Here is a 24,859-nt window from a genome sequence, read left to right on the forward strand (position 1 = left end):
TGTAAATTTAGCAAACTCCATCTTCCTCTTTTTTAAGCATTTCAATGAATGTTTAGGTATAATTACCACCCAGATAATAGAACAAAGCAGAAACATAGAAACAAACAATAGCAATTCCAGATACAGATTCCTAAATTTTACAGCACATACAATAATAATATTATTATATCGTAGCACAAAAATAAATCAAATTGACTTAGAAACAATCTGAGTCAATTCTACAATAAGTATTTATGATTGTTACATAGACACAGATATCAGGAAAAATATTGCTGCGTTGAAGGCAAATATCCATTGTTTGTTAGAATCAAAAAGCCCATCTCTACTCCCAAGGGAGAGGGAAAGACTGACAATTTTTTTTTAAGATTTTATTTACTTTTAGAGAGAGAAGAAGGGAGGGAGAAAAAGAGAGAAAGAAACATGGATGTGTGAGATGTGTGAGAGATACATTGATTGGTTGCCTCTCACAACCCCCCAGTTGGGGACCTGGCCCACAACCCAGGCATGTGCTGTGACCAGGAATTGAACCAGTGACTTTTTGGTTTGCAGGCCAGCACTCAATCCACTGAGCCACAACAGCCAGGACAGAAAAAGCTGACTATTAATAGGTGTCACCTACAGAGGCACAGCTGGTGGAATTCCATGCTTAATGAGGACCATGGCTAAAGTCATGGACCTAAGAACATTAGCCCTGGGCCCATCATGGAGGCAAACATAAAATGGATAAGACTTCAATACCAGCTCAACAACATACTATTGACTGACCTTTACTGATGTGCCTTTGCTCCAAACTTAAACTGCAGTATTCACCAATAACTGCTACTTCTGACTTACACTTTTAGGAATGTGAACCTAGAATCTACTGCTAAAGATGAGTAACAAGACGGTTAAAAAAACAGAATCCAGTATTTAAATTTTCTCTTCATGGGTGTTAAACCATGAGGAAATTTGTCATTGAATAACATGGGTGTTATTCATGGAATAGGAAATAAGGTGTCTCAAAAAAAACCTATTAAAAATTCTTAACTTCTGTCTAAAAGAGCAAATTACATGTGGGATCCTTACCACAGTAGAGAAGTTTTTCATCGGATTTATCCTTACAGTGAGGAACACCATCACACGTGAGCTGGTAGTCAATGCAGTCTCCATTTCCACATTCAAATTCTGAATAAAGGTTGCACAAGGAATTTTTAGCTGAAAAGAAAAACATCAAGGATTTTTTATGTAATAACAAAAGTTTTTTTGATACCATAACAATTGTTTTCCTTAATCTTAATTATAAAAATAGACTAAAATTGATCTTAATATAAAAAAATAAAGGGCAATAGTTCACAACATTTTGTTATAAAGATAATTAAAAGGCACATATTTTTGGTTGTTTGTTTTTCCCACTCTGTAAAACTTTGGAAGTTACCTGACTTCAGTTTTCTTTAATGCCTGTCTGTGCATTTTTGTTAACATTACTTGATGACTAAGTGTACGGAGAGAAGGAAGGGCTTAATTATGGGTGACTATATTTGTGTACCTTGGTTAGCAGTCTTTACTAAATTTAATCTTTATTGTATTTTTTCCACTACCATTTAGTCTCCTTATGCTCCTCCCTGGCAATCATCACATGTTGTCCATGTCCATGAGTCTTTTTTTCCTTTTTGCTACATCCCTCTACCTGCTGACCTCCTCCACCCACTAGCTGTCATATCTCTCCATCTATGAGTCTGTCTCTGTTTCCCTTGTTACTTCAGTTTGTCTATTAGATTCCACAGATAAGGGAAATCATATGGTATTTGACTTTCACTGACTGGCTTATTTCACTTAGCATAATGTTCTCCAGGTTCATCCCTACTGTTTCAAAGGGTAAATGTTTCATTTTTACAGTATAATTCTATTGTATAATTGTCCCATAGTTGTTTTATCCACTCATCTATTGCTGGACACTTGGGCTGCTTCCATATCTTCCTTATTGTAAATAATGTTGCAATGAACATAGGGATACTTATGTTCTTTTGAATTAGTGTTTTGGGTTCCTTTGGAGATATTCCCAGAAGTGGGATTGCTGGGTCAAAAACCAGATACATTTTTAATTTTTTGAGGTGTCTCCATACTGCTTTCCACAGTGGCTACACCAGTATGTGTTTCCAGTATGAAAGGGCTCCCCTTTCTCCACATCCTCATGAGCACTTGTTGTTTGTTGATTTATCGATAATAGATGTTCTGACAGGTGTGAGGAGATATCTCATAGTGGTTTTAATTTGGATTTCTCCAATGATTAGTGACATTGAGCATCTTTTTATATGTCTATTAGCCATCGGTATGTCCTCTTTGGAGAAGTGTCTATTCAGGTCCTTTGCCCAATTTTTAATTGGGTTATTTTGGAGGGTGTTGGGTTTTGAGTGTACTTAATAAATTTTGGATATTAACCCCTTATCAGATGTATTGGCACATATGTTCTTCCGTTCTATTGGTTTTATTTTTATTTTGTTTATTTCTTCTGCTATGCAAAACCTTTTTAGTTTGATGTAGTCCCACTTATTTATGTTTTCTTTTGTTTCCCTTGCCTGGGGACACATATCAGATAAAATACTGCTATGAGCAATGTCCAAGGCTTTACTGCTTATGTTTTCTTCCAGGATTTTTAAGGTTTCTGGCCTAACATTTAAGTCTTTGATCCATTTTGAATTTATTCTTGTGTGTGGTTTAAGAAGGAGGTCTAGTTTCATTTTTCTGCATGTATCTGTCCAATTTTCCCAACACCATTTATCAAATAAATTATCTTTAGCCTATTGTATGTGCCTGCTTCTTCTGAAAATATTAATTGACTATAAAGGTGTGGGTTTATTTTTGGGCTCTCACTTCTGTTCCATTGATCTATGCGTCAGTTTTTATGCCAGTACCAGTCTGTTTTGATTACTATGACATTATGGTGTAGTTTGATATGAGGTAACATGATTCCTTCAACTTTTTTCTTCCTTCTCAGGATCACTGTTACTATGTGGGGCCTTTTGTGGGTATAAATGTTTGAAATATTTGTTCTAGTTCTGTGAAATACTTCATTGGAATCATGATAACAGTCCCATTCAATTTATTGATTGCTCTGGGTATCGTGGACATTTTAATGATGCTAATTCTTCCTATCCATGAACACAGTGTATGCTTCCACTTATTTGTATCTTCTTCAGCTTCTTTCTTCAATGTCATACTTTTCTGTGTATAGGTCTTTTACATCCTTGTTAAGTTTATTCCTGGGTATTTAATACTTTTTTTGAAGCAATTGTGGATGGGATTGTTTTCTCAATTTCCCTTTCTGTTAGTTTGTTATTGGCATATAAAAATGCAACTTATTTCCAGATATTAATTTTATATCCAGCTACTTTGCTGAATTCCTTTATCAGTTCTAGGAGTTTCTTGTTGGAATCTTTGGGTTTCTCTATGTATAGCAAATAAAGACAATTTTACTTTCTCCTTTCCAATTTGGATGCCTTTTATTTCTTTTACTTGTCTGATTGCTGTGTCCAGGACATCCAGTACTGTGTTGAATAAGAGAAGTGAAAGAGGACCTCCCTGTCTTGTTCCCGATCTTAAGGGGAACAACTGTAGTTTTTACCTGTTGAATATGATGCTGTCAGTGGCTTTGTCATATATGGTTTTTACTATGTTTAGGTATGTTCCCTTTATTCTCACTTTGCTGAGAGTTTTGATCATAAATGGTGCTGGATTTTATCAAAAGATTTTTCAGCATCTATTGACATGATCATGAGCTTTTTATCCTTTGTTTTGTGTACGTGGTGAATCAGATTTATTGATTTATAAATGTTGTATCAACCTTGCATTCCCAGAACATTGGTAAATCTCATTTCATCATGGTGTATGATCTTTTTGATGCATTGCTGTATTCAGTTTGCTAATATTTTGTTGGTAATTTTAGCATATATGTTCATCAAAAATATTGGCCTATAATATTAAAAATAAAATCTTTAAAAAGCCAGTTAAATGTTCTCTGTACATACTGGAAATGTTTTTGTGTTTTCTTATTGGACCCTATTATATATTCTTCAGTACATAGAACTGTTCAGTACATAGATGTCTCATTTTTGAATACTTGCTTGACTTGATTTATCCGGCTTAAATCTCACCTCCAACTGGTCATCCTCCCCAACTAACTTCAGAAGAAATCTCTGTAGCAGCTTCTATCATTCAGAAGTATTTAAATTGCTAAAAATATTGTCATCAGCACCTGCTTTATCCATAGTGGTACCAAGTAGCAATGTTTTCTTCCTACCACACATTACTAGCACCTGTTCTTGAAATGCACAGAATTCTGTGGGATGAGCTGAACAATGGTAACTCACAAAGCCTGCGCACCAGATGTTTATGGGTTCCAACTGGCCACTGCCATATTGTCCCACCTCTTAATCTCAAGATTTTTTATTAGAAATTAAATGTCTGAGCTTTCGTGTGGTTTGCCCAATTTGTGAGCCCTGGCCACAGCCACAAAATACAAGAAAAGTCTCTACAGCTAGATTCATCATTGGAATGCTAGTATGTGGTCCCTGTTTTAGAAAGATTGTTCTTAGGAAAAATAGACTTATTTTTTTCCTTAAAAGTAGGTTTACTAGTCAACTTTTGGAATCCGATATTTTTCATTGTATTTTGTGTTGCTTGCTATCTTGTGCTCATTTCATTGCTTGTTTAATAATTGAATGGTAAAATTTAGTAATATGGATTATGTTGGAACTAAATAGAAATTATTTATCTCTACTAATAAAAGAAACATAGTTTAATTTTGTAATTTTATGTCAATTTCTTTTTCAGCTTTATTTCAAGAATATTAAGTTAAACAGCCACTAATACTCTAAAGTTTCCAGGGTTTTATTTGTTTATTATTCTTAGAATTTAACTAATTTAAACAGAATATCTATCTATTATCTATCTACCATATTTTTTAGACTATAAGACTCACCGAACCATAAGAGGTACCTAGGTTTTAGAGGAAGAAAATAGGAAAAAAAAAAAAACCCACTCTACTGCTGCCCCTGCCCATCCCCCTCTCCAGTGAGCCAGGTAAACTACATTCAGACTATAAGATGCATCCCCATTTTCCTCCCAAATTTGGGGGAGGAAGTGCGTCTTAAAGTCCGAAAAATACGGTATCTATCTATCCTCTACCTGCCTATCTATGACACAATGAACTCCTTAAATAATAGCAACACCCTCCAAAGATAGTTTCTTTCTGTTTTTTTTTTTCTAGGTGCAGTCTTAACTTCACTGGCCAGTAGATAAAGTAAAATGCCAATTTAGAGAAATTAACAAAGAAATAAAAAATATTATCAACTTCAAAGGAATAAGTATTAAGAAGGGTGTCAACATTACCTTAGGTCATGAACTGAACAAAATTCAGTTACTTACTGAGAGTCTATTTACATCCCCATTTTATTTAGTCTATTTTCAATATGTCCTATTTAATATTTCATTTCCAATGAAAACTAATTGCTATTATGGAAAAATTCCATTTTTTTACTTTTATAGGAATTATGCTTTAGAGGGGAAAAGAAAAAAAATATTCACAATAAATATGTTTTATTATGCCAAGACAAACACCGTATGGGCACAATTTGTGCTTAGGTATGTTAATTTGATGAAACAGTATTAACTATTTTATCCATCTCTCTGGAAACAAAAGTGTGATTCAGTTGTCTTCTAATTCTTTTATCAGATACTTACTTTATCTAATTCTATTTACTATTCTTCTTTCTGTTATGGGTGTTGACAAGGTTAACAATGTGGTGTAAAATGGAATTATATAATCTTTTTATTAAATGTTATGACAACACATGATGTTCCCTTCTTTGCCCTCAGGGAGAGGTTAATAAATGGCCTCTCCTCATTTTAGCACTAACATTAACATTCATGGACTGCTCTGGGTGAACTAATTCAGATGATGACATAGATATGCCAGAAACATCATCTTTCCCTACAGATGAATCTGACAAGAAGTAGATGAGAATTACTTCCCAGTCTCTCTGCTCGACCACAAGATTTCCATATGAATGCCAGATGGATACAGGATGCTTTTATAAGGGTTTGTCAGCTCTGAGGGATTTACCATCACTGTACAGTTTCATGTGAATACAACCATGCTTGTTTAAAACGATAGTTTTTGGTCTGATTCATTCCCTCTCAACAGAAACAGGTGGCTTAGCAGAGACAGATGTATCTAATCTATTTGTAGCAAGGACACACATCCACCGTATACAAATAAGCTTTGCTGTTCTGACCACAGACATGGCTTTGCTACTGTAGTGACCTGTGAGAGAAAGATGAGTGATTCTAATTCACGGCTAACACTCCAGGCTTACAGATGGCATCAGATCCAGACCATTTCAGCTGAAACCACAAAGGCAAAATGACAGAGAGAGTTTAAGCAATTGCCTAAGCAATTCAGGGAAGTGGTAGATGATAAATAAATATGGGAATTTGTGGTCTGAATTATTGAACTTGGCTATTTTCAGTTAAAGTTCCCTGACCAACTGCATCATTCTCCCATTTACTTTGGTGCAGCTTTAAATAAAAGTCTTGCACTGATTTTGCTAAGAGGTGCCCTTTTGGGTTGTGTTACCAATTTGTAAAGTGAGAATATATGTTTAAATTCTTGTATTAGGTACAGTAATTTCCAAGGTACACAAAATGATTTCAAAGTACTTATATTAAAGAGTAGGTAAGACGATCTTCTTGGTAAAAGAAAAAAAAAGACTAAAAACAAAGATGAAAAATGCTTATAGCCTCTGATACTTATTTTTATAATGTAGACACATCCAGCTCTTCTGAATTTCTAAGATAAAAAGGTGTGAGATGAAGATATCAATGGAGAAAAAATGTTAGAAGTGACATGTTCTGAGAGAGAGTCCACCAATTTTCAATAAGATGCTTCTTTCCCATCTTCCTCATACACAGAACATCTTATTATTAAAGAGAAATTAACCTTTTTTATGTTGCTGGCCAACATTTTTTTGCAACATTGGACACTCGAACCCTTATTTATTTTAGTAAGTTTTTGAAACTTAGTTGTTAATACGTGTATGTACTAATTGAAGATTTTAATGCCTTTGGGAGGTATAAACATCATGCAAGGCTGCAATGTCACGGTCTTAATTAACAGTTGGAAATGATTACAAATAAGCTGCAGGAGCCATTGTCTCTCATTTGCATACAGTGACAGACCATTAGTGGTTTTACTACAAGGCTACGATCCCAGGCTGTATACTTGTTTATTTTAGCTTTGACTAATTTTGCTGTTGATCGAACTTTCAAAGTCCTACCAAGTTTTCAGATGATCACTGTGTACAGGTATTTCTCCAGCTAGCCCAATATCTTCCAGTCCATAATCAGTGACACCATTTGTCGCTGTTTTGGTTAACATTATCAACCACATGTTGCTATTACAAAGTATAGTGAACTGGGTTTTTTCAAGAATGCGCAGATAAGCCAACTGGGCCTTTAATGTTGGAGGAGAGTAAAACTTCAAGAACATAGTAAAGCAAAGCCGATGTCCACGTGCACCATTTTGAACAATGTGTCATCTCACATTTGGAATCTTTTTACTTACCCACACATCTGTTGTCATCTAGCAATATTCGATCTCCCCTGCAGGAACAATTCACTCTCCCATTAGGAGTTAAAAGGCACAGGTCGTGGCAACCTCCATTCAACAAAGCACATGGGGAAAGTTCACCTGCAATGAGAAAGCCTTATTGGTAATACGTTATATTGAATTCCTATTCTATATTTAGACATAGATTAACAGGAAACTGTGAGACTGCCTCAATCTCTAAACAGAAAGAAAGAAAGAAAGAGAGAGAGAGAGAGAAAGAGGGAGGAAGTGAGGGAGGGAGGGAGAAAGAAAGCGAAGAAATCACCCCACACAAGAAAGATTCAGGACTTTTGAAAATCTAGACATCCCAAAGAGCATTAGAAAAATAGGTAACCCAGACGACTACACGGTCTAACACATTTCTCCAGGAACCGTAGCACTGGATGAACTAGAGCCACCAGAAACCACACCAATACTACAAAGAGCAATTTTATAGGTATTCCAGTGATTAAAAAAAATGGAAGCCCAGGCGCAAAGCTGCTTATCACAAGGTAATATAGTATTTTCAAGGCAGCAATTTGATTTGAATTTTCAAAGATATGTGGAGTGAGGGAGAATAGAATTCCAGAAACAAATAATTAAAAGTGAATTGCTTCTCATGATAAATTAAGAACCACAGAAGTTTTACCTTAAATCTTTTAGATAATTTGAAAATATTGAAATGTCAAATCCTAAACTCATCTCTAGAAACTTTAACAAAACAAAATCCAACTAAATATCACTAAAATACGTAGAGACGAATAGGTAGACATTTCTGTTTGGACAGAAAGTAGAAGGCGAGAAATATTGTGTAACGTCAACAGGAGCAACTCCAGCTGTATCAGTGCCATTGACACAATAAATTTGCTTATAGTGGTGAAAAAAATAAAACACAGAGAAATTTTTGAAAGATTATATAATTAAGAAACATTTGTTTTCTATTGTAACTTACAGCTATTGGTGTCATTGGCAACAGCTATGATTCCCATAGGCTGGTGTGGAATATCGGAACGGAGGACTTTTGTGTCTCCTCCTGTGTACTTGTTAGAACGCAGGATAGCTCTTCTTCCCCAGTCTGACCAGAAGATGTAATTGTCATAAACAGCCAAGCTGAGGAAAGTCCCTGGCCCAGATTTGACAATAACCTGAAATAAATTAAAATACATATTTTTAAGATAAAGTTATGCCTATAGCCACATCTATTTTTGCTTTAAAAAAAGGAATTAAGATTAGTTGGATTTAATCAAAGGAAATCTTCAGGAAAAATGCATTTATTAAGTGTACTATTATAATGTTTTTTAGAGTTATTTTAAATATATTCATTATCCTTATCTTTCACAATATATTTTAGTTAATATTTTAGTGTATTTCTATTTCCCACTGAGCTAATATGCAAGAAGAGATGATAAAAAGGTCACTAATTAATGATCTCAGCTTTCACTTTAAAAAACCAGAAGAAATAAGTTTAATCCAAAGTCAAATAGACAAAAAAATATTAGAAGAGAAATCAATGAAATAAAAAACAAAAAATAAAGAAAAATCATTAAAATGAAAAATAAAGGATGAGAATAGTACAGTAGATTATACATAATGATCAAGTGGGGTTTATCCTAGGAATACAGAATTATTTAGCATTTTAAAAGTCTATCAGTGTAATTCACCATTTTAACAGTCAAAAAAGGAAAACTCATATGAAGATCTCAATAAAAGCAGAGAAATTATTTGATAGGATCTAATATCCATTTGTAAAAAAAGAATGCAAAACAGAAATAAATCTAGGAGCAAGAAAGAAACAATCACTCTTACTATTTCTAATTAACATTGTCCTGGAGCTTCTAGCCAGTATAATTTTAAAAAGTAAACAAAAATAAATGTAGCCAGACTAGGGGGAAGATTTCAAATTATATTTGTTTTCAGGTGACATAATCCTCTGCATAAATGTCAATAGAACCTGCCAAAAAAAAAAAAAAAAAACTGTTTAAACTAATAAATTTAGTAAGATTGCAGGATGCAAGGTTGCTATAAGAATTTCTATACAGTAGTAAGAAACAATTGAAATTTAAAAATTTTACAACAGCATCAACATGAAATACCTAGTAATTACATAAACATAAAATATTATTGCCCTGGCTGGTGTGGCTTAGTGGATTGAGTGCCAGCCTGAGAACAGGAGGGTCTCTGGTTCCATTCCCAGTCAGGGCACATGCCTGGGTTGCAGGCCAGGTCAGGTCTGCAGTCGGGGGAGCTTGAGAGGCAACCACACCTTGATGTCTCTCTCCCTCTCCTTCTCCCTCCCTTCCCCTCTCAATAAATAAATTAAATATTTAAAAAAACATTATTTATAAGAACCTGAAAACGATAAAACATTGTTCAAAGAAATTAACAAAATCCTAAATAGTTATGATATATATATATATATGGTTTTGAAGATTCAGTATTGTTAAGATGTCATCTCTCTTCAGATTAATAAATTATATCTAATCTGAATAAAAGTCCTACGGCCATTTTCAAGAAATTGATACACTAATCCAAATTTTATGTGGAATTACAAAAACCTAGAGTACCAAACACAATGACCAAAAAAAGAAGTTGTAAAACTAACACTACCTTATTTCAAGACATTATAAGTTTGCAATTATTAATACAATGTGGTTTTGGAAACAATTGAGAAGTTACATCAGTAACATAGAACAGAGAGTTCACAAACAGGCCCACATGTACATGGATAACTAATTTTTGACATAAGTACATAGGTTATTGAAACAAATAGGATTTTTTCAATAAATGGTACTTCAACAACTGAGTATGCATATGCAATAAAACTGCCATCCATATACAAACATTGACTAGAAATAAATCATAGCCCTAAATATAAAATCTTAAGCTATAAAACTTCCTAACAAAAGCATGGGAGAAAATCTTTACAACGTTTAGTTTGGCAAAGATTTCTTAGCATAATGACTCCAAAAATGTGATCCATTAAAAAGAGTGATAAATTGAACTTAATCAAAATATAAACTTTTACTTTTCAAATGACACTAGTAGGACAATAAAAAGATAAGCCACATACTATACAAAATATTAGTCATAACCTTGTAGTATAGTTTAATATCATGGATGAAACCAGAGGGTATTATTCTAAGTGAAATAAGTCAGACAGAGAAAGACAAATACAATATGCTGTTACTTACATGTGGAATTTGAAAAACAGAATAAATAAATGAACAAACAAGAAAGAAACAAACTCATAGATACAGAGAATAAATTGATGGCTGGCAAATCGATGGGGAGTTGGAGGAATGAGTAAAATGGTGAAAAGGATTAAGAAGTACAAACTGTCAATTATAATAATAATCACAAGGATACGAGCTACAGAATAGGGCATGTAGTCAATAATGTAATGACTATATGTGGTGTCAGGTGGGTACCAGTCTTTTGTGAGGTATATAAATGTCCAATCACTATGTCGTATACCTGAAACTATTATAATAATGTATGTATTATGTTATTGAAAAATAATTTAAATAAATAAAAATTTAAATAGGCATTTAAATTAATTTAGTTAAATTTTGTTACTACAGAGAAAAATTGAATTGTCATAATATCCAGCCATTTCATGTCTGGGAATATAGCCAAAGAAAATGAAAACACTAACTCAAAAAGGTATCAACACTCCCAGTTTCATAAGCATTATTTACAATGCCCATAAAATATAGGTAAATAATGACATGCTACCATTGGCAACAACATGGATGGACCGTGAAGGCATCATGCTAAGTAAAGTTAGAGAAAAACAAGTACTGTATGATGTCCTTTGAATACGGAACCTAAAACAAACACACACAAAAATACCCAAACACATAGAAAAAGAGATCAGACTTGGTTATCAGAGGTAGACAGTGAGGGAATGGGGGCACTGGAAGGTAATCGAAGGTACAAAATTCCAGTTATAAGGTAGATAACTAAGCACCAGGGGTATAATGGCGAACACGATGACTATAGCTAACACTGCATGTGATATATAGAAAAGTTGTTGAGAGTTAATCCTAAGAGTTCTTATCACAAAAAATCATTCGTCTTTTCTTTACTTTCTACTGTGTCTATATGAGAAAATGGAAGTTAGCTGACCCTATTATGATGATCATTTTGGAATATACAAGGTGGTGTAAAAATAGGTTTACAGTTGAGAATATGAAAAACAGTTTATTACTTTATTATTATGATTATTTTTAGATTTTTATTTATTTATTTTTAGAGAGAGGGGAAAGGAAGGAGAAAGAGAGGGAGAGAAACATCAGTGTGTGGTTGCTTCTCTCAGGCCCCATACTAGGGACCTGGCCTGCAACCCAGGCATGTGCTCTGGCTGGGAATCGAACTGGCATCCCTTTGGTTTGCAGGCCTGCGCTCAATCCCTAAGCTATACCAGCCAGGGAATATTCCTGTATTATTGTTATTAATTATTGTGTTATTTCCCACGCAAACAACTGTAAACCTACTTTTGCCCCACCCTATATGTAAATCAAACCATCATGCTGTATTCTTTAAACTTATACAGTATTGTATATCAATTATTTCTCATTAACACTCAGAGGAAAAAGAAAAATGAAACAAAAATAAATAATCACTGCATTTTTATTTTGTATATAAGAAATTTCTATCATGTAAAGCCATCTTTCTCAAACTTTAATATGCATGCACGTCATTTTGAGATTTTGTGAAAATTCCAATTCTGATTCACTGGGTCAGGAGTAGAACCTGAGAGTATTTATTTCTAATAAGCTTTCCAGGTGTTGCCAATGTTGCTGATTTGGAAATTGATTTTGAAGAGCAAGAATTATACTGAAAAGTATAGAAAATTTATAATCTTACCACACCAATATAATTACTCATCACTTTGGATTAAGAATGTGCATTTATTTTTGTATTTTTACAAATTAGTGTCAGTGTACGCTATTGTGTTCACTTAAAAGTAAGTTGGTGGGACTTCTGGTACCAGCTAAGATGCTGCAAACCCACTACCGTCTATCTATCTCACTGATTATGGCTTCTGACTGTAATGTGGGAACAAGGGAAGAAAAACGGTAAAAGCAGGCTGAGTAGCAGCAAGGAGAAGAGTGGGAGGGGACAGAACAAACCTATTTTTACCGTCACCGAATCTATTTTGCCTACATTGCATTCAGTGCCACTTGATCACTGAATAGGTTACAATAAGTGTGCATTTGCTGTTTACTCTCAACAGGTGTAGTTTCAGTGCCCTTCGTATTCCTCAGTAGTTTTCCGAATGCACAGACTACAGAGAGCTGGCAGCTGCCCTGGGTTTGCTCTCCAAACCAGGCCCAAGGAGGGGCTGAGCAACACCCACAATTTAAGTGTGCTTCTGAGTCCTGAGGTTTTTGTAGCCCAGCCGGTTACATCTCTACTCCTGCTGACGCAGAGACTTGGGGATAAAGCAACATTAAGCTCAGTCTACAATTGCGCATAAGGCTTTCATGGGGTACGAGAAGTTCAACAGGGAATCAAACTGAACCCCAGACATCTCGTTTCACGGGTTAGAGTTCCATGTGAAACAGAAAAGTGAAATCCACTGAATCACACTTTCTCATCTCCATGTTAAAATATTTTTATCATAAGTTCACAAAGACTGCAAATACTGCACCTGGCAAGCCTAACCACCATCTCTATTTACAGGGCGGAAAGCTTTGTAATAATAAATTACACTCTATTGTGTGATATGGTAATGCACGGTTATGGCATAATTTCAAAGCGCTTTCACCTTAACCTATAAATAGCTTCCTGTTTCAAAATAATAATTCACATTCATTTAGAAAATTCATTTCTTGACATAGTCACTTAATCTCATGTGCCCCCATAAATAGACTATTAAATTGGTGACGGCACATAGACTGGAAGTTATGCGTCGAGAATTTAGTCTCTAATCACATGCGTTTTCCATCTTGGAACTTCACTGATGCCTTATTACTGGAAGTACTGGAACTAATCAAGGAATACAGAAATATTCAGTTTTAGAAACCAAACAACATATTTCCAATGCCCAGTTGCTAAATGTAAAACCAAATAATGTAAAAGGCAAGCAAACAGAAGGCTTCTGAACCACCCCAGATGATTGCCTCACTTATAAGATTGTAAATGATGTTTATGAGAAATGACAACTTGGCCCCTGCCATGGCCAGACGTGACAAAGTGTTACAGATAGCAAAGACACAACTGCAGATTGTAAGGACACAATTGTGCTTGCTTTAGCCTTGGAGAAATTGGTTTTGTGGTATATCAGCAATTTAAAATTGAGAAGTATTTAAGAATAAAAAGCTGTATTTATCTTGCCTGAGTGAGTTTGCAGAACAAATATAAAATATCTCAAACTCATTAGAACCCAGCAGAATTGAAAAGAACAACATTCACAGCAATCATTTTAAAGACTGCCTAAAGTGTAAGAGGAGTTACCAGGCTTTTTAGAGAGGCAAACCCTTCATAGAGGAAGATAAGAGAATGAATTACTTTGATTTTACACTCTCTCCTTCTGACCTCTCAGTTGACCAAACAACCAAGAGTCAGAGGACAAGGGAGTCAGCTGAACACATAGCTAAGACTGTTGGGGAAAAAAGAACAAGTGGAGGAGGGTTGAGAAAAGATCTGGAGGATATTTCTGAAATAAGCAGGAGAAAGAACCCTATTCTAAGACTCACTGTTTTCCCTTAGATATGCTTTTTGGCTTCTTGAGACTCAGTCTCCTAATCTGTAATATGGAAGAGTAAAAGTAATGGCTTAGCTGTGCTCCTTTTTCAAGGAAGGAGGGATGACGGAGCATGCCCTAGGTCACACAGAAGACTGTTGAGAGAAAATGAACTGTAATGTTTCTGAAGTATTATAACCACTCCTGACTGGAATTTGACAAGGTTCTAACATTGTTATCTTGCATTTATATATGATTACAGTTATTAAAATTATAACATCAAAATTTCTGATTTAGTTTTGACTTGCATTTTCCTAGTAGATAGTGAAGCTGAGCATCTGTTCTTATATCTGTTGGACATTTGTAGGTCTTCTTTGAAGAAGTATTTGTTCAGGGAACCTCCCTCTTTTTAATTGGATTATTTGTTTGGTATTGAGATGTTTTGATACAGAGAGGTCTGATTAAGATAACTCTGATCCCTGGGGAGAAATAGCCAGGGGCCTAGGAGAAGGTTGCCTAGGCAACTGTGGGCAGTCTAGGATTGGCTGAGAACCTGAATGCCTCCAGAGCCAATGGAAATAAAAAGAGGGCTGTCTCTCTGGCTCAGAGAAAGCTCTCTGGCTCCTGAGCTGGCTCTCTCTCAGGCTCTGGCCCTGGCTGGGGCTCTCAGGCTCTTCTTCCTTGAGGACAGCTGGATGATCATGTTGCAGCTGCATTTCCCAACAGACAGTATTTTGTATGGGAAGGAACTGCTTTACTAAACAAATTAAAAGACATAAGTTAAAAAAATAGTAAAAACTACTATATGATCTGGCTGCATGATTATATATACTTTCATATACACATCTTCCTTACTATACATAGTTATCTTTTCAATCAAATTCACTGGAACATAATTTACATTCAAATTGAATTCAATGTATTTTTAACAATCACAATAATTTTGCACATACCCCTTCCCACTCCCAACTTTCAATCTCACACCCTTTTCCTTAGAAACAAATACAGTCATCAGTTTCTTGAGTGGTAAGGCCTTTTTTATAAAATGCTGTTCATTTTTAGAATTGCAAAATGTTTTTCACACTCAGGTTTGATTGTGTATAATTGTTAAAATGTACAAACATGTGTTAGAAATTTCTCCTAATTTAAAATACATCTAATTCAATAAAGGTTATTAGATAAAGTAGAAATTCAAAACAAAAATTTAACAAGAACACAAAAGTAAAAAGAAAGTGAGTAAAAGTAACATCCTTCTTATATCTGGATGTAAACATGTCTTGTATCTAATCTTCAAAATCCTTCAAAGTGCTCAAAATGGTCCGTAGTGCCTTGTTTGACCTGACGCCCTGTTAACTCCCAGGAATTAGCACATACTATTCCCCTTGCTCACTTGTTCTTCTGTTCTGGCCACAGTGGCCTTACAATTGTATCTCATACACTGTATTTTGACATATATAATGCATACTTTTTTGCCCAAATTTTTTAGGGAAACATAAGGATGCACATTATACATGGGTACTACTAATTCTGTATCTATATAAATGTTTAATTCTTTTATTTATGCATGTGCATTAAAAGTGTAAGTCTACAAAGCAATAAGAATATCTGTATGCAAAATAACACCCTGGAATACAATAATTGGTTTTGTTTCTAAGTATAAATAAATAAAAATTGAATTAAAAATTAAAATGAAAGATTTTTTCCCTAAAAGTCTGGGCCAACAATGTGGGTGTACACTGTACACGGGAGCATATTATACATGGCAAAAATATGGTATAACATACACATAAGGTCTTCATACAGGCTGTTCTTTATACCTAAGAGGATCTTCCCCATGGCCAGTTAGCTCACCTCTGCAAGAATTGGATTAAATATCACTTTTTCAATGAGGCTTCTCTTGAATCCCGTAGTATAAACTGTCTCCATCTACTGTGTCACACTCAATTTCCTTATGCTACTCTACTCTGTACCTGATAGGTTGACTGCTTTTTATCTATCTTCTGTTAGAACTTAAGCTCCCTGATGGTAGGGATCCTCATCTGTCTTGTTCACAGATGAATGCTAAGCACAGCAGAGCATCTGGCACATATTAGGCATTTAATATTTGTTGAGTGAAAGAATGAAGTAGGCAACTATCAAGAAAAGGCAAATCAAAGCCACAATGAAATATTACCTCACACATATTTGAAAGACTCTAAACACAAGACAAAAAAAAAGAAAAACAAGTGTCAAGGACGTGGAGAAATAAAACTCTGATGAGCAAGGGTGAGAAAGTGAATTGGTACAGCCCCATTGGCAAGCAGTAGATTAATTCTTCAAATGGTTAAATAGTTTCTATGTGATTCATCAAGTCCATTCTTTGATACAGAGAAATAAAAACATATGCCCACCCTAAAATTTGTGCATGAATGTTCATTGTAGCCCATAATAGCAAAGAAGTAGAAACAACACAAATGCCCAGCAGTCGATGACTGGTGAGCAGATAAATTCCCCTTGCTCACTAGTTCTTCTGTTCAAGTGTGGTATGTCTATAGGGACGAATATTCTTTGTAAGTAAAAAGAAATGAAGTACCAATTCATGTTATGACATTACAGAACCTTGGAAACATTATGCAAATGAAAGAAGCTAATCACAAAGGACCAAATATTGTATGATTCTATTTATAAGAAATACCCAGAATAGACAAATCTGTAGAGACAGCAAGTTTATTTATGCTTGACTAGCAATGGGGAAATGGAGGTTGAGGACTGATGGTGAAGGAGTACAATGTTTCTTTTTAGTGTAGTGGATATATTCTAAAATTTATTGTGACAATGGCTTTAAACACTATAAATACATAAAAAGCCATCTTATTATACAATTTAAGTGGGTGGGTTGTATGGTATATGAACTAAATTTAAATAAATATGTTTTTTAAAGAAGAGAATGGTGAAGACATGGATTGATTCCAGTTCCAAAACCAATGCCAGGGCCATTGGTTTGAACCACTGCACCATACTATCTCTATTACAAAAAAAAAAAAAGAGTAAAACACAATTTTTGTTTTTAAAGAACTAAAAACATAGGCAGCAACTTTAAAAAAACAATACATTTGATGGTTGCAATAGATCTAACTACAATGCGGGCTATACAAGGGCAACTGCAGGTGCTGAGCAATGCATAGTATGCAATTATGTAAACCAGACTTTGAAACTCTACAAGATGAATGACCTGGTTCTTCAGAACAGAAAAAAATTACAAAGCCTCCCAAATAACAGACAGGAGGAAACTCTACATTAAAGAGATTTAAGAGACATATTAGTTATTTGTAATATATGAAAATTATCTGGATTTCAATTCAAAGAAAGGCACAGGTCCAGGCTCGTGTATATAGAATAGTCTAAGGAATCAAAAAACAAAGTTAGCAGAACTAATAAGCGAGCTGAGTAAGTTCAGAGAATAGAAAGAACAGTTGAATTTTTATGTACTGGCAGTGAGAATTTGAAAACGAAAATTAAATAGGATAAAAAGAGGGACTCCGAGAGTCGTCTTTGTAGTCCAAGACCAGAAGAAGTATTTCAAATGGGAACAGAGCTGCAGCACGCTTGGGTTTTACAGCCTAACTTAAAACCAGTCATAGTGAGTGTTTCAGAAACATTGCTACCTGAAAGACCTAGTCATGTAATTCAGGACACATTGATATATTTTCCCTGCCGTATAAAAAGATAGCATTGCTCTAGGATTCGTGAGTTTCATTTTGTAGAGAAACAAACTGAGTCACTGAGAGGAAAACATTTTACCTCAGGATCTAAGGGAGATAAATAAAAAAGCAGCCAGAAAAAAATATGACAAACGCACCCCTATTTTCTTCTAATGCTTCATTGTATACATTATAGATAGATAGATAGATAGATAGATAGATAGATAGATAGATAGATGGTAGATAGATAGATGATGGATAGATATAGATATGGATATGGATTATATATATATATATATATATATATAGAGAGAGAGAGAGAGAGAGAGAGAGAGAGAGAGAGAGAGAGAGAGAGTCTACACATAAATAGAATGCACGTAGATTATTTATAGTCAACCATGATTGCTTATATGGAAACAAATGTTACTGAAGCAGGATTGTAAGAAGCTAGGAAAATTCCTTGGCAAGTGGAATGAAGAAACTGAGATACAATTAAACAATGCAGCAATTTATAGTTGGCTATAAAATTCAAGATTCTTTCATTCCTAACCAGGGACACTTAGAGGCAAATGGTTTACACATTCCAGAACTGGCAAGGGCAGACCCTCCTGGGTCTTGTTCCCTCTTAGGTGACATTCTTTGAAGGTGCAATGTACCTGAAAATGACCCTGACCCCTCTATATACTCATTTTGGTGAATCAGCATATTAAAGGACACACTTGGAAAACTGATAAATATTCTATTGAGATCCTCCCCTAAGATCTCCTCTAAAGTTCCTGCCTTTAGAAAACAGTTAAAAACCCTTAAGACAAAGGACCAAGTACATGTGGTCTCTCTTGAGCATGCCGGAACCTTCCCCCCTTCTCTCCTCCAGTTTGTATCTTTGCTTTCCTTCTCCTAAGCACTAGGGTTCCCGGGAGATTTGCAACCAGAGAGGCAGTAGGCAGCAGCAGCTCATCCCTGAACCTGCCTCCAAAGACTCTCCCTTTGCCTCTGTAACTTGTTTCTTGAGTCCATGCAGCTCAGGTGGCTCACTTCTGCTTCTGTGACTTTCTTTCTAAAAGGCATCCTTGCCTAGACTCAACTTTCCCATTTCCAAAGGGCCAAGGCAGTTTCCCCTAGGCTCACTCCTGTTGCTGTGATTTTGCCTATATCGTGTTAAGCCCTTCCTTTGTTTCACTGCCCCTAGCTTTAATAGACTTACTCTCAGAATCACCTAGGCTCATGTTGTGAAATCTTTATTGCATGGAGTCAAGAACCCACACATCCCAGACCATGCTGGGGCAAGCTTGCTCGGTCCCAGTCTCTTTTCTGTGACAATACAATTAATATACCTTATAAGAAAATTGTTTTATAGATATCTATTTTTCTGAACAAAAATTTTAAGACCTATACTATGACCCACAGCATAATTTGTCATGTAATAATAAAATACTTAAAAATGAGAATGTAAGAACCTTCTATTTTGTAACAATAGCAGTAATAATTCCTTTTACCCTTAAAATACATATATATTTTTTTAAATTAGTAATCTCAGAAAATGATAAAATGATGTCAACTTAGTACATGCCACACTATATGGGAAGAGTTTACTTATTTCTGTTTTTGTTTGTTTGTTTTAATTCTCCCAGAGTATATTTACTTTTAAAGAAATTCAATTTTAAAATAAAATTCTGCACATTTTTTAAAAAGTATAACAAAAAGTAAATAAACTTTAAATTAAGTTAAAAATAATAATCAGTATTAGTGTCTTTACTAAGATAATCACTTCTCAGTGTTTCTGACCCAATCAGTTACAGAGTATTTTTCTTGAGATAAGAAGATTTAAGGTTTTGCAAAACAAGAACAAGAAGCACAAATCACCTAACATTTGCAAATGAAGGAAAATAATCTTGAGTCAAATTTGTTTAAATATCTAAATAAAAATTATAGAATCCACTGAGTTCTTGTTCTGTTCCAAGTAGGGTATTTTCAGGTTTGATAACGGTCCCTCCCTCCTCGGAAGAAAGGGTAGACAGTGAGAAGCATATCTCTCAATCATGGCGAACTTGCCCTTAAGAAAACAAAGGACAATGGTATTTACCTGAAGCCATTAAGTCAACTACTTCTAAGTCAGTGTGTTGTTGGGAAGCCATCCTTTTTTTAAATGTAAATATATAACATTACCTTTAAAAATTGTTTTGACACTATTATTGATGTCCCTCATAGAGCCCCCTTTTGCTCACATTCACCCAGCCATCCCCCTTCAACCTTCACCACACTGTTATCTCTGTCCATGGGCTATGTTCATACATTCTTTGGCTACCTTGTTAACCAACTGCTATTAAATGATAAGCGAATTGACAAGTTCTTATTCCTGTGATTTTTTGAAGCAGACATTTCACCTCAGAAGCTGTTGGTCTAGCAAATTCTCACACTTGAAGCATTTAGCCCAAGGTTAGATTAAACTGAAAATAATTGTTACTCATTTTTAAACAGATTTACTACTAATGCCTCTTATGGTCTATAAATGAGATCTTTTGTAATAGAAAAAGGAAAAATGTGGCAGTAAAGGGAATGATTACCATTTTGGTAGTTATTTTAAAATTCAATGCTTTACTCTCTCTAGATGTTAATATGCATTTATCTATATTTCAAAGAGTGATACATTTTATTTCCTGTCCTGTGATTGATTTAATTAAGGACTTTAAATGTATATACTTCAGTCCCTCCATTTCTGGAGGCAAATAGGTTCCAAGACCCTCAGTGGATGGCAGGAACTGCAGAAAATACCAAACCCTACATAATCTATGTATTTTTCTATATGTATATACATACATACCGTTTAAATTTAATAAAGTTTAATTTAATGTATAAAATAAGCACAGTAAGTAATTAATAATAACTAATAATAAAATAAATGAGAACAACACAATCAGGATTACTTGAATAAGAGACAGTCAATACGACCACCCAAAGCCTACTGAGTTGCTGGTAGTCAGGGGTGGTCTGGACAGAGGGATGATTCACAGTCTGGGACAAAGCAAGATGGCATGAGAGTTTATCAGACTATTCATGATGGCACACAGTTTAAAACATACAAATCATTTGCTGAATCATTGGTTTCTGGAATTTCCCTTTTAATAATGCCAGGCTCTGGCTGGCTGCAGATAACTGAACCTACGAACAGTGGAATGGGAGGGCTAGAGCGACATTCAAATACTTTATACAACGCTATGCCCTGCTCTAATTTAACGTTGCCACAAGTCTTATTTCTTTTTCTTCAGTGTCATTTGCTCTGCATTTCAAACTAATAAAATTCATATTAAAGATGAAAGTTTGGATACATACTGTTTGAAGTAACACTATTATATATCCTCAAATTGCTCTTGTACTTTAGTTAACTGTTTAAACCTCATTTGGCTATTTCCATAAGTTAACATCAGCTTTTTCACCATTCTACTCACTAGAGCATAAATGGTATGAACACAAAGTTGTATTTTTTCATTTGCTTAGTTAAAAACACAGCATAACTTAGTAACAAGAAGATGTCAATGAATTATGAATAACTTCTGTGTAGATAAAGGTAATATAAGCAGCTCCCTTGTACCAAGCAGGTATTATGTTTTCCCACAAGGATTTATTTTAATTAATTTAAGTTGAATCATTAAACATTACAATTTGGAAGCTGCCCAAAAGATGACAAAAAATAAGCAGTTACAATTGTTCAAGGACATGCTCCGAGCTATTCAGCATATAAATTACCTTGTGGCATTCATGTTAGATAACAAAAATTTTAACTGAGTTTGGATAACTATGTGGTAGTTTTAATATCACACAAACGTTAACAGAGATCTTAAGCTTGGGGTGGGGTGTGGGGAAGCATATCTGGGGAAGAAGAGGGAGTTTTTCTTTTCTTTACACAAAAGAAAAAAATAAGAAAGAACTCATGGACCTGGACAACAATGTGGTGATTGTGGGGGGTCAGTGTGGGAGGAGGCAGAGGAGAGTAGGGGGGAATAAATGGAGATGGAAAAATTAAAGTTAAAAAATTAAAAAGAAAAAACAAAACAGAATAAGTAAATTAACAATATTTCTCAATGAATACATTTAAGACATTAGATAGATAGTAAAAATAAAACATTCGTAGATTATTAGGTCATAGCTTGTACATTAAAAAAATACAACTTCCTCTAAGTAACTTTGGTGGTTATCACAGTGTCACACAGTAACTTAACCCTCACCTTTTCACCTTAGCACTGATGCTTGGCTGTGGGCTGACAAGCGATGTATTTGTCCTTGGGATGTTTTCATAACAAGAACATTGTTGATCCTCTCAAGGAAAATAAAAAGTCCAAAACTAAGTATATAGATTTTAGGGTATAGAGGCAGGGACTATTTCTGCAACTATTTCTTGCAAATTACAAGTCTTGTCTGAATAATCACTAAGAACCCTTCTGACTCCAATAGCTGTATTATCAAAACTAAATGCTAACTCTTTCTAAGCAGATATAAAGCTTCATAATGTCTCAGGTGTGAGTTGTCCATATGGTCATAGTTGATTTAAGTAAATCAATGCATGCATGTTCGTATGTGAGTATATGTGTATGATTTTGTATTTTTGATTCAGGTATGTTTTCCAACAGATTAACTGCATCTATGTTAACCATACCATAACTTCTCATGTTTGAGTATACGTTATGTTTAGTCCAAATATTTAATAATTTTTTACTTTAAGTATTCTGTGTAACTATCAAGAAGAAAGGAGAGGGAACACTAAAGGGAAAAAAATATCCAAAAGAAAATACTAAAAAGATGAAAGAGTAGGTTCAGCATAGCAGGAAGGGGACATGAGAAAAGGCTTAACAAATATGAACAAGACTTGAAATTGGTACTCTTGATCTCTTGAAATGCAGTCTCTCTGTTAAGCCAACAAAATGTGTAAACTTTCAAGTCTCCACACTTTGTATGTTGCAAATGATCCAGGGAAATGCTACATCATCTTATAATTCAGGATTTAAAAGCCATGGAACCCATGGTTGTGGTCACTTGAGTATTTGTACTAATAGCGCTAGCTCCAATGTTTAGGGCACAATTCCTAACTCTAACCTTTGCTCCACTAAACAATTGCACTGTAAATTTTCCAGAAAATGCATTCATTCCCAAGACTTTCTTTCCTACTCCTTTTGGGAAAACTTTTACTTTCTTTGTGAAGATCTGAGGCAGAGAAACAAAACAAGGAAGCATGTAAACCAATTCAACATTGTTATCAGAAGGAAGTGCTCCATTTCCAGAGGGTGGCTACTCAAATTTGCATGAGTGTAGTTTCATAAAATATAACCATACCACCTAAATATGCAAGACTGTCAGAATCAAGTCACTCTTGAGGTCAAACATCCAGAACATTTTTTTTCACCATTTACATTCTAAGATCAGCTTCTAAGACCATCCATTCCTACTAAACAAATCCTTCCCACTTGCTGCTCCAAAATTCTCCAAGTAAGTGTTAACTAAGACACCTATTACACCATCCTTTATTATGATTGAGGTTAATTGTGGTATTTTACATCATAATATTTTGGATCTATAATATAATAGGGACTCAAGAAGTGGATAACCGCTGGGGGGACTGACAGTGGTTTAGACCAGTTCAGTTTTAGACAAACATTTACCTCAATAGTTGCATTTCAATCATATTACTTACTCATCTGATTCTTTTGCTTCCAAAAGAGATCATTTACACCTCAGCATAAATCCTACAAAAAATGATTAGACTCATGACAGAATAAATGTTTTTCTTTATAACTTAGGGGCATAGCATCCTATTAGGTAATTATTTTAATTATAAATGTCTATAATTCTGATTTTTGTGATAGCTTGTAATAGCTCAGAGAAAGAATAAGGAAATGCAGATGAAGTCTGTTATTATGTATTTACTCAAGAAAAAAAACTATATCCTGAATTTACAAAATCTAATTCATGTGAGTTAATGTTTTATTAAATCTTTTTTAAACAGTCCTTTGGGATGGACTGGAAGCAAGAAGAGCACTGGAATATCTCAATTTAAAAGTTATTACCTAAGGGTCTATATGGGGGGCTGCTTCAGAGATATCCTCCCATATTTGCCAATTTATTTTCTTCCTTTCTAAACTAAGCACTTGAAAATGAAGATAGAGAAGTAAAACATTGGGAAGCCCAGCTGTCTATGGGACATATGTTTATGTGAGTCATCACGCTCATGACCCATTGCAATAATAACTCAAAAGAACCGGCTCGCTATGTAATTTATTACAGCAGTATATCAGCAGGGCGAGGCCTCCAGGAACTGACTTAAGGCATGAACCTTGCATCATCGCCTTTATTTATTTCCTTTGTTTGCGTTTGATGTAAGAAGATAGAGTGGGAGGTTATGAAGTCGGAATTGAAAGTTTTGCATAATTTTCTAAGTGACTCTAGGCATTTAAACCAAGATAACATTATTAAAAGTTCTAACATTTTATTTACTATATTTGTTCACATAAGTTAAAAACTAAACAAGTCTTAAATATTACTGCTTTATAATGATGATTAATTTGCTTATTTAAGCATTTTCTTTTTACTTCTATTCCCCTTATAGGCAAAATAATAAATTTGATCTATACTAAATGAGGGAGTTATATGTATTTTTATTTTCCATAATTGGTGGTTTCCCTATTATAATATTTCACCAGCATGGTGGTTCTAGGGAGTGCATAGGATCTTTCTTGAGTAAATCATTTTTAAATATTTTAATCCTTAAATTTCAAAAACTTTTGTCATTAGTTTAACAGGTGAAGTATTTTACCGACTTATTCTATAGTGATCATTGGTAATTAAGTCCTTCTTTCACTGAATAAATATTTATTG

The 24,859-nt window shown here is 34.6% G+C and overlaps 1 protein-coding gene across 1 annotated transcript in view; it reads right to left on the reverse strand.

The window, feature by feature from the left end:
* LRP1B (LDL receptor related protein 1B) overlaps nucleotides 1-24,859 on the reverse strand; it is a 1,720,016-nt gene that overhangs the window by 274,893 nt on the left and 1,420,264 nt on the right. The window contains exons 46-48 of the mRNA XM_053919407.2: nucleotides 8,577-8,769; nucleotides 7,601-7,726; nucleotides 1,066-1,194 (exon numbers count right to left, since the gene is read on the reverse strand). Coding sequence (XP_053775382.1) covers nucleotides 1,066-1,194; nucleotides 7,601-7,726; nucleotides 8,577-8,769 — 448 coding nt within the window. The remainder of the gene's footprint in view (nucleotides 1-1,065; nucleotides 1,195-7,600; nucleotides 7,727-8,576; nucleotides 8,770-24,859) is intronic.

Source organism: Desmodus rotundus, chromosome 2, assembly GCF_022682495.2.
Source record: "Desmodus rotundus isolate HL8 chromosome 2, HLdesRot8A.1, whole genome shotgun sequence".
Lineage (NCBI taxonomy): Eukaryota > Metazoa > Chordata > Mammalia > Chiroptera > Phyllostomidae > Desmodus > Desmodus rotundus.